Source organism: Monoraphidium neglectum, assembly GCF_000611645.1.
Source record: "Monoraphidium neglectum strain SAG 48.87 unplaced genomic scaffold scaffold02213, whole genome shotgun sequence".
Classification (NCBI taxonomy): Eukaryota; Viridiplantae; Chlorophyta; class Chlorophyceae; order Sphaeropleales; family Selenastraceae; genus Monoraphidium; species Monoraphidium neglectum.
Window position 1 is genome coordinate 1234 of NW_014011415.1, and position 9526 is coordinate 10759.

A 9526-nucleotide genomic window follows, 5' to 3' on the forward strand; every position below is an offset into this window, starting at 1 on the left:
ATGCGTTTTGCAACGCAGCCGCCCGAGTCCCTGACCTCTTGTATACTATCAGGGACGCTGCAACTGAACGCATGAGGGCGGCGCAAGGTGGGAATGGCGCCCACCCCGACGCGCTCACGTGCAATCCCGGCAAGCTGCAGCGGCAGGCTGTGCGACGACGCAAGTAAGGGCACGCACGAGCGGCGGCAAGTGCCATCCGCAATCAAAAAGTGACCATGTGCAGCCACGCGTTTGTTGCGCGGGCTCGTGCATTCTTCAGGCCGCCGTCAGGTCGCTCGGAGCACCACACAGAACCCAAAATTGTGCGTCGATCTCGCACATATCGACGTAAGCATCAGCATGCACCCAGCTGCCTGCTGGTGTGCTGGTCCAAGCGGCAAGGACGACCGACCGCCTGAGTGCCAGCACCGCCGGCCCGCACTGCAGCACAAGATGAGCATCACGCCGCAGCCCTGGCCGCGCGCCTGGGCTCGTCGCCGCCCCCGAGCGCCTGGCACAGCGTGCTCGCGAGGGCTGCACCTGCGAGCTGGGCTGACAGGTAGAGCGCCACCGTGCCGGCCCCCAGGTGCTGGAAGACCAGCGCGGGCCCCAGCGCGCGCGCCGGGTTCAGGAGGGAGCCGGTCAGGGCGCCGCAGGCGAGGGCGGAGGCCATGACCACCAGGCCGACGCCGATGGGCGATGCGACGCTGGCGCCGGGCTGGGGCGGGTGGGACGGGTGGGGGCGCGGTTGTTGCTCAATGTGAGCCGGAGGGGTGCGTGGGGTTGCAGGCAGGGGACAGCATGCAAAGCAGGTCAGGTGCGCATGTGGCGCGGCATCAGCTCTGCTGCTTGCAGAGGGCAGCCCTGCCGCCCTGCTACCCTGGGGCCGCACAAGGCGAGCTCCCACATTGTGAGGGGCGAGCATCAGTCTCTCCCCTCCCACCCCCACGACGAGCGGCGACAGACGGTTTCCTGAAGGGTGCGGCTGCGCACCTTGCCGGGCGAGGTGTTGTTGACAGTGATGCAGCTGTGACGAAATCGAGGGGGAGGGAAGGGCAGAGGGCAGCGGGGTGATGGGCGGGGGCGACAGGGAGCTGGAGCAGTGGGCGCGAGCAACAAGGCGGTGGCATACGGCAGGGCAGGGCATGGGACACACACTCTCAATTGATTGGCAGCGAGAACGCATGCCAAAAATGTTATGTGAAAAGGCAAAGCAGAAGCTAACAATGTGCTTTGCAACCAGCCACGCCCTCACAGGAAGGCTGTCATGATGCACTCCCAGCCGAAAATGGCGGTCGCGGCGACACCCGCAGCCGGCGCCCAGGCGCCAGGCCCGGCGGCGCCCATGCCAACTGTGACGCCCGGGAGGAGGACTGTGCAGAGCAGCGCCCCCAGCACACAGCCCGCGATCTGGGCGCATCGTTTGAGCACGCATGTGGTGTGTGTGTTTGAGTGTGTATGTTTTTGTATGTGTGTGTGTGTGTGCAGGGGGGTGATTGTGTGTGCGTGCGCGCATGCACACGCCTGTGGATGCTTTGATGCACAGGCATGAAGCACTGGTTCGATCCAAGAGACTGGTAGCTGAGTTTCTGGGAACCCAATTGTGTGCGCTGCCAAGCAAACCCAAACAAACCGTGACGGTGTGTGGCAGTGTTTCTGCTGGAACCCTGCTCAGACCCGTGAACAACAATGCTGCGAGGTGATGCCCCTCATTAGCATGCGAACCTGGGCCACTGCGTAGGACAGAAACTTCTTGAAGTTGAAAGTCCCATTGAGCAGGAACATAAATGAAACCGCCGGGTTGAAGTGCGCACCACTGATCGCCGCAAACGCATATACTGCAGTAGGTGACAGGGCGGCGGCGAGGTGCGGCAAAAGGGCGGACGCGGAGTTGCCGTGGGTAGCGCGACAGTTGGGCGAGTGCATGTGCGTGGAACCGACGCGCCCCTCGAGGGAGGAGCCGCCGACATGGAACTGCATGCGCCTGTGCGCGCGCGCGCCGCGCGCACAACTCTCACTCAGGGGTATAAGGCCGAGGCTGTTGGCTGCGATGGCGGCCCCGGCGCCGCCGGCCGCGGCGGCGGATCCGATGAGCTGGAAGATTGTGCTGCCGGTGAACTCGCCAAGCATGGCGCGCGTCAGCACAGCATCATCGTCGCTGGGGTGGGGCGGTGGGCGGCGCAGGTGTAGGGGCGCGGCGGGGGGAGGGTCGGTGACAAGGTGGCGATAGCAGGGAATACAAGCATCTTTGTTGGCATGCACGCCCTGCATGTCGCACTGCGAACGTGGTTGCGGCAAGCCCAACAATGGGATGTGCGCGTCGGCGCGCCCAAGTGACGCGCGCTCATCTGACCTGGCGTGGACCACGACCTGCGGTGCCCGTTTCAAGGCACGCAGCGTGGGGCCTACATTCAGCTTTCCGCAGCCAATGCGGCCTGCACGAAGCACTGCCACGGGCCGCTGGCTGATGGCAAACGCCATCGCTGTTTCTGCGCTAACAGCTGCTGCAATCGAGGCTTTATGGCAGGAGGTAAAAGTCTACCATAATGGCTGCCGACCAGACACGGGTGCCTGGACACCGCCACCCTCAAAACTGCCAGCTGCCAGCTGCACGCAATGTTGTTCGTGCAAGGCATAGGCAGTTTGCTTTCGGGCTCCCCCGCCAACACTTGAAATACCCCCGTGATGTTTTTACTATGTGGGGTGGTGTGTGTGGGGCTGCGTGAGTGTCCACGTGCCTGTAGCCACCGTTCAAGGTTCATCGGTGCCAGGCAGCATACGGTAGTCGGTGGACAACTCCCCCCCATCGTCACCGCATTTTGGCTTCCTACTTTTTCCTGTATCGCACCCTTGCTGAATGTCATTATCTTATGAGGCGTACCTGTAATAATTGCACATGGCTGGCTTATCCCTAAGAACGGAGCTCTACACCTGATTGGGAGGGCGTTCGCGCAACCTGAAGTAGTGCAATCGGGCCAGCCTGGTGTTTGTTGGCCTTCAAGGCCCCCCTCAAAAGGGCGCAGCCGACATAACTTGATTGTCCCAAGCCCACTCCAGTGCTTGCTTGCTCTGAGACACGGCTGCTGCCGGCGCGCACGTATGAGCAATTACAGCGTGGGGAGTGAACAAAAAAACAGTGCTTTGATGACGCAAGAATAGCTGGAATTGGACATTATGGTACCATCAAGCAATGCAGAAGTTTCCAACAGTGAGCGAATAATGAAAAGCACACAGTTAGTAGTTGGAGTGGTGCATACCGTTATGTTACAAGCCGTCTTGCGACCTGAACTGCTGCAAGACGAGCTCATACGCGAGCCACTGCGCCGCGTTTGCCGGAAACGCGCGCACCAGCGTCGGCGTGAGCCCCGACCAGAGCGCCCGCGCCCCGCCCTCGGCCCACAGCATGCGCAGGTGCGCGGCGACGCCCACATCCCAGGGGCCGCCTGGGCGCGCCACCTGGATGCGGCTCTTGGCCACGTCCAGCGGCAGGATGGTGCCCCACATCTGAGGGCTCGGCATGGCGTGTGGGTGTGTGCAAGGGGGCGGGATGTTGGTGCGTGCATAAGACCGCAGTTTATCCACACGTTCCCCGCAACAGCCGCAACCCCAGCAGGCAGTTGGAGCGGCGTTCTGAACAGCAAGCGCGCACAGCACTTAAGAGGTGACGTGCCAGACCGCAGGCTGGCAGGCAGGGAGCGCGGTTCAGCACGAGCAATGCTGCAAGACTTCAATCTCACCGCAACGCCTGCCAGGCCCCCGCACACGATGGCGGATCCTGCGCCCCTGGCGGCCGCCCACAGCTGCTCCACGGCGCGGTTGCTACTTCTGCTGCTACTGCTGCAACTGCTGCTGCTGTTATTGCTGATGCTACTGCTGTTGCTGCTGCTGCTGTTGTCCCCGCCCGCTTCTCTACTTCTGCCGCCGCTGCCACTGCCCAGCCACTCTGTCCGCCGCAGCCACTCGTACGTGGTGAAAAACAGGGCGTTGCCAGGAACCTGCGCAAAGACAAACACGGCGGCAAATGAGACCTCACTTGCACAACAGCTTCTGGGCGGCTGCTGCCAAAGCAAACAACGCGTCTGTTTTGGCGCCAGTGCTGGCGACACCCTTGTGCAACGCCTGGGTCCCCATGTGGGCTCGTGTTTCAACTTCAGAAGCAAAACAGGTAACACTGCCTTCGCCCGTCAGCCGCCCTCAGCTTCCGCAGTGGTGCTCCCGCACCTCCCGAATGAACGTCGCGCCGAGCCCCCGCGTCAGGCCCATGAGGCCCTCCTCTGCAATAACGTGCCGCAGGATCTCGGAGGGCCCCGCCTTGTGGCTGGTCGTCTGCAGGCGGCACTTGAGCAGCTCCGTGGGTCCCAGGATCAGCGACAGCGCGAAGCCCGCGCCAGCGCCAGCAAAGGGCACGATGTGCAGCGGGGCCGGCTGGCCGGGCGGCGCAGAGGGGTCCCTGAATGCCGCCAGCAGCCGCGAGTAGACCTGCCAGGCGCGATTAAGCAGCGCCGCGCCGCGACGACACGTGTGGGTGAGCCAAGCAGCGGCCGGCATTGAGGGGTGACGAGGGGTGTCGCCACGAGCTGGCGCAGCATGTACAGAAGCCTGACACCTCGCGGGGTCGCAGCGTTCTGACCAACGCCAATGCCGTCTGAGATTTTCGTCAACAGTGCCCAGCAGTGCACCCGATCAGCCATGCGAAATCACCACACGTCACCTCACCACACGCCATTTCACCACACCCGTCCAAAGAGCCAGCAGCAGCAGCAGCAGCAGCAGCAGCAGCAGCAGCAGCAGCAGCAGCAGCAGCAGCAGCAGCAGCAGCAGCAGCAGCAGCAGCAGCAGCAGCAGCAGCAGCAGCAGCAGCAGCAGCAGCAGCAGCAGCAGCAGCAGCGGCAGCGGCAGCGGCGGCGGAGGCGGCCTGGCCCAAGCCACTGCTAGCTCACCAGGTAGTTTACACCCGTCTCTGCCGCGCCGCCTATCAGTGGGGGCGTCAGGCCTTGGTACAGCCCGCGGACCTGTCGCAGTGATTTGGTAGCACGGACAGTCGCAAAAAGAAAGCAAGCACGAAAAGGCTGTGGATGGCATTGCCTGCAGCGCAACACGGTGTATCGAGCGGCATGGTTGCTGTCGAGGACGAGTCGGCCGCGTAATGCAAGGGCCGCTGCCCCACGCAGCCGAGTGCAAGCGGGTGACCCTGGGGCTGCCGCTCACCCCCTCCGTCTGCACGATGTGCTTGAAGCAGTGGACCATCCCGCTGTAGCGGCCCGTCTGCAGCCGCACCTTGACCGTGTCGAACGCATACCTTGGGGAAAGGTGTGGGGGTTTGCGGTCGTTGCATCCTGCAGAAGTGAATATGGCCGTGTGTGTGCGCATGCGACTGCCACTCAAGCACTCAAGCACCCGTATTGGCGGGTGTACTGCCATGCAGCTGCGTCTTTCACAAAGGACTGGCAGTCCCCGCCAACCCACGCTACCCAGCAGGCGCGCGCCGGCGGCAGGTTTGGTGGGTGGCAGGGAGGTGCACTGCCCACCCGCTGGCGACATTGGCTGCACCGGCGATGACTCCTGCAACCAGGGGGGCCAGCTGCGACTGCTCTCCGGGTGCCTGGGCGCCATGGGTCATGGATTCTAGCACCCTGGCCGCGTGGCGCCTGCGCAGGTGCCGTTGCAGCCGCGCAGGCGGCCTCCAGTGGGCAAGGTCTAGGTGTGCTGCAACCTCCTGCTCCAGCACAGGGCGGCCGAGCCGGCGGTGGACAGGCTGCTGTTCAGGTATGGCGTGGCCTTGAAGCGTGATGATGATGTGAATCAACGTGCAACTGAGTTTGTGAACGTGTGATATTCAGCAGAAGAAGGTGAAGAAAGGAAAACAATTGTGGAGCAGGATCGCGAACTAACACGTCTCATTGTATGTTTGACTTTACTGTATATCGACGCCAATAACATATCGTGCAGTAACCAGGCTTGACACGCGTTTCAGTGATCTGAAGGCATCCTGGATCTTGTATCGATGGCGGTAACTAGCTTTCCTAAGCTCAGCTGAGGCTACTTGATACGACATCATTGTAGAAACGCGTGCAGTAGCAGCGCCCCGCGATACAAACAGCCAGCACGCGGGGTCCTGGCGCTTGCATCACGTTGCGGCGTAGTGGGCCACTGATGAGCTCGCTGCGGGCTTTGCTGCTGTACCGACGCATCCTCAGGACTGCGCTAACGTGGCCTGGCCCGCCAGAGGTGAGCTTCGGACGCGCTAGCATATTGCGGTCGTGACACGGTGTGGGGGCGAAGTCGTTTACAAAAGCCGTGTCAAATTCAGCTCACCCTATGATTGCGCACTGAGCTGTGCGCGGTGTTGCACACTCGCAGGAGCGCGTGTACATAGAGACGACCGCGAAGCAGGAGTTCCGCCGCGACCGCCACATGCCCCCGCACGAGGCCGAGGCCAAGGTGCGTGTGCAGGGTGTCGGCACGCTGCTCAGATAGGCAGCAGCCCTTGCCAAAGCTCCGTCATGCCAAGGGCCAGGCTCGCAGGAAGGAGCCTCGACCAGCTCGAGCGGGGATCCCCCCCAGTCGTCGACCCCACCTGGCCGTCTCGTTAACGCCGCCTGGACCCGCCTCGACGCGCCATTGGTCGCCCTGCCATGCGCTGCCTGCGTGCAGCTGTCCGAGGTAGAGCAGCGGGTGGACCTCGCGGTGCACTACCAGAACCCCTACCCGAGGCTGCACCACAGCCCCGCCCAGTTCAGGGGCCGCGTCTTCCGGGCCCCCGAGATGCCGCCCGCCGCAGCCTCAAGGGGCAGCAGGTGAGGGTGCTGCTCGAATACCCATTAGGATGGCATCACATCGCAGCCTGCTCAACAGTGGAGCTGACCCAGCTGCTGCAACTGCAGGTCTGTTGTCCCCTTTGGAGGAGCGCTTGCAATGGCGTCAGCTTTGTCCCCTTTGCACCAGCCTCTCGCTGTCACGTTTCCAGACACTAAAGAGTCATTCCTGTATGCGCGCGATCTGCAGCATCTGCCCACCCTCCCCACTCCTAACGACTCGCAGCAACCAGTGAGCAGGAGGCGGGCAGGCTGCTCCTTGCACAGCAGGCGGCGGTGCATCACCACTCCTGGCCATGCACAGCAAACGCGCCACCGCACCTGGGTCAGCACATGGCTCCGTGCGCATGTGAGCAATCTGTTGTGGCCCGCAGCACCCAAAACTTATTCCTTGCAGTCGTATCGCAGCCCGGGCGGCGTGGTTGCACCTCCGTGCACTCCCTCTGCCCATGCACATCCGCCCTGCGACCGAACGCGCTGCGATGCTGCATCTGGGCTCCAATACACTCCCACCCAAATGTGCCAAACACCTGCAGTCGAACGCACCCAACGCTGCGGGCGGGCGACACCACGCGTCGAGCAGGGATGGGCCACCAGGAGATCACTGCTGCTGTTTGGTGGATGCCATGCTGGGCCTGCAGCAGCTGGCTGACATGGCCCAGCAGCAGTAGCGGCGACGGCGGCGGCGGTAAGGTCAGGGGCCGAGCGCAGCGGCAGGTGCTGCTGCCCACGGTGATGCCTCAACGTCCATTGCGTTAACGGGTGCCTGTCGCTTGAGGGCTGCATGTGAAATGATGTGCTGTGCTTCTTGACATCAGCGTAGTTTCAAAGCATAGAGTTCCACCTTTCTTGGTGCTGTAAAACAATGAAAATGTGTACGTGCTTCACAAGTATCAACCAGCAAGTCAATATAGACAGAACCTGGTGTTCATTGAGCATGGGCGTCGGACCGGTGTTGACTGCCTGACGCTCACCAGGGTCCGAAGTGGCAGGCAGGCAGTGAGAGGCGTCTGGATCAATACATAATCTTGCCCGGTATGTAGCCTCCATTGGATGCCTCCCTACTCACCAACGGTAAGTGTATCTGAGGATAGCTGCCACGCTCAAGGTTCCGGGACTGTGTCCCGCGTGCTTATATGGCGATGCAATAATGATATGATTGAATTCATGTAATCCGGATGGTCAATCAATGACGTCGCTTCCACGGGCATCCGACCGTTCCTTCAGATCAGAGCAGACCCTTGCAGAGTTCGAGCTCGTGGCTACCCAGTCGACCGCTTCGTATAGCATCAGCTCTCCCTCGGCTCGGAGCGGCCTGGCCGCAGGCAGCATGGCGCCCGCGGCGGCGCACGCAGCGGCACGGGTGCCAAGGCGCACCGCCATCGCGTCCTTCATGGACTGCTCTTTCAACCTCTGCAAAGCAATTGTGGGAGCAGGTGATACGAAAGGATCCGCGGCAGCGGCCATGCTGCCCTATCTATTCCTGCCGCAACGACAAAACAGCTTGCAATTGGCACCAAATAAACCTGGGCTCACTTCGAGCCGTGCAGTCCCACGTGGGGTTTGAACCCACCTTTCTGACAGCCAGCAACACGCTATCATGGTGCAAGCGTCAACCAGCCGTCCCCTCTTCCAATCCTGCGGCACGCCCCAGGCATGATGGGCCTCCCGCGCGCGTTCAGAACCCTGGGGTGGGCCCTGGGCGGCGCCCTGATTGTCGTCGTCGGGGCCCTCACATATTGGTCTATGGCGGTGCTGGTTGAGGGCAACGACAGGCACAGGGGGGCCACAACCTATCGCGCGATGGCGCGCGCAGCCTGCGGGCGCGGCGTCGCGCTGGCCGTCCAGGTGGGCAGCCGGTGCTGGCGCCGGGCGCACGCTGTGCGGCGGCCTCGGATCAACCGAACCCCGCCGGCTTGGAGTTTTGACCAGCTGCGATCGGCGGGCGTGATGGTCACGTCAGGGGCGGGCGCCCGGACGCCGGTTCCTGGCCCATCGCAAAGCGATCTTGTTGCCTCGAGGCTGGCATCCCTGACCCCGTCGCCGCAGGTGTCGGTCCTGATGTTCTGCTTCGGCTTCTGCGTGGTTTACCTGGTGGGTGAGGGGGGAGGGCGCACACCGCGGGGCGGCGGCGGAAGGCGGGCGGGTGGGGCTGGCGTTGGCTGCGGCTCGCGCAGCGGGAGGCAGGGGATGGGGGCAGGCGGCAGCCGGCTTCGCACACCCGCAGCTTTGGCGTGACCCTTCACCTTCGCCTCTTCTTGCGAGCCCCCTCCCGCCAGACCATTCAACCTGATTGCCCCGCTGGCTCTCGCCTCTGTGCCGTGGCCCCCAGGTGGTCATAACCGACGTGCTGACGGGGACGCCGCCCCAGTGCAACGGGCTGATCTGCCAGCTCACGGGCGTCAGGGAGGGGCCCCTCGTCGCGCGGCGCTTCGTGATGCTCGCGCTGGCCGCCGGCGTCGCGGCGCCGCTGCTGCTCTTCAGGTGATGCCGCCGGCGTAAAATCCTTGGACGCACGACGAAATGCACGGTGGCGCCAACGCTCTTGCTTCTAGCTGCTTTTGCTTTGATGGCAGTCCCGCTGCTGTGATTGCCGCTGCTGTGATACCAAAGTCATTGCATTCAAATTGGGTCCAACCCGTCCTCCTCTTTACACACAGTTCCGCCCCTCACCCCTGCAGACACGCGCACCCCCTGATTCCCCGCCCCCCTCCCCCGCCCCAGGTCCATAG

At 62.9% G+C, this 9526-nt stretch overlaps 3 protein-coding genes across 3 annotated transcripts; 1 reads left to right on the forward strand and 2 right to left on the reverse strand.

The window, feature by feature from the left end:
* Positions 1 to 439: 439 nt before the first annotated feature.
* On the reverse strand, positions 440 to 4527 carry MNEG_10184 (Aquaporin NIP1-2; the record flags this gene model as incomplete). Its single annotated transcript, XM_014041342.1, has 9 exons — positions 440 to 697; positions 973 to 1006; positions 1235 to 1389; positions 1705 to 1817; positions 1998 to 2137; positions 2333 to 2349; positions 3328 to 3483; positions 3717 to 3974; positions 4201 to 4527. 9 exons carry the CDS (start codon positions 4525 to 4527, stop codon positions 440 to 442), a joined length of 1458 nt encoding a protein of 485 aa, XP_013896796.1.
* Positions 4528 to 4966: 439 nt separating this feature from the next.
* On the reverse strand, positions 4967 to 5599 carry MNEG_10185 (hypothetical protein; the record flags this gene model as incomplete). Its single annotated transcript, XM_014041343.1, has 3 exons — positions 4967 to 4991; positions 5147 to 5278; positions 5508 to 5599. The coding sequence occupies 3 exons, from the start codon at positions 5597 to 5599 to the stop codon at positions 4967 to 4969; spliced, it is 249 nt and encodes an 82-aa protein (XP_013896797.1).
* A 2998-nt stretch (positions 5600 to 8597) lies between these two features.
* Positions 8598 to 9282, forward strand: MNEG_10186 (hypothetical protein; the record flags this gene model as incomplete). The annotated part of the gene is made up of 3 exons (XM_014041344.1): positions 8598 to 8642; positions 8844 to 8888; positions 9127 to 9282. The coding sequence occupies 3 exons, from the start codon at positions 8598 to 8600 to the stop codon at positions 9280 to 9282; spliced, it is 246 nt and encodes an 81-aa protein (XP_013896798.1).
* Between the last annotated feature and the right edge of the window lie 244 nt (positions 9283 to 9526).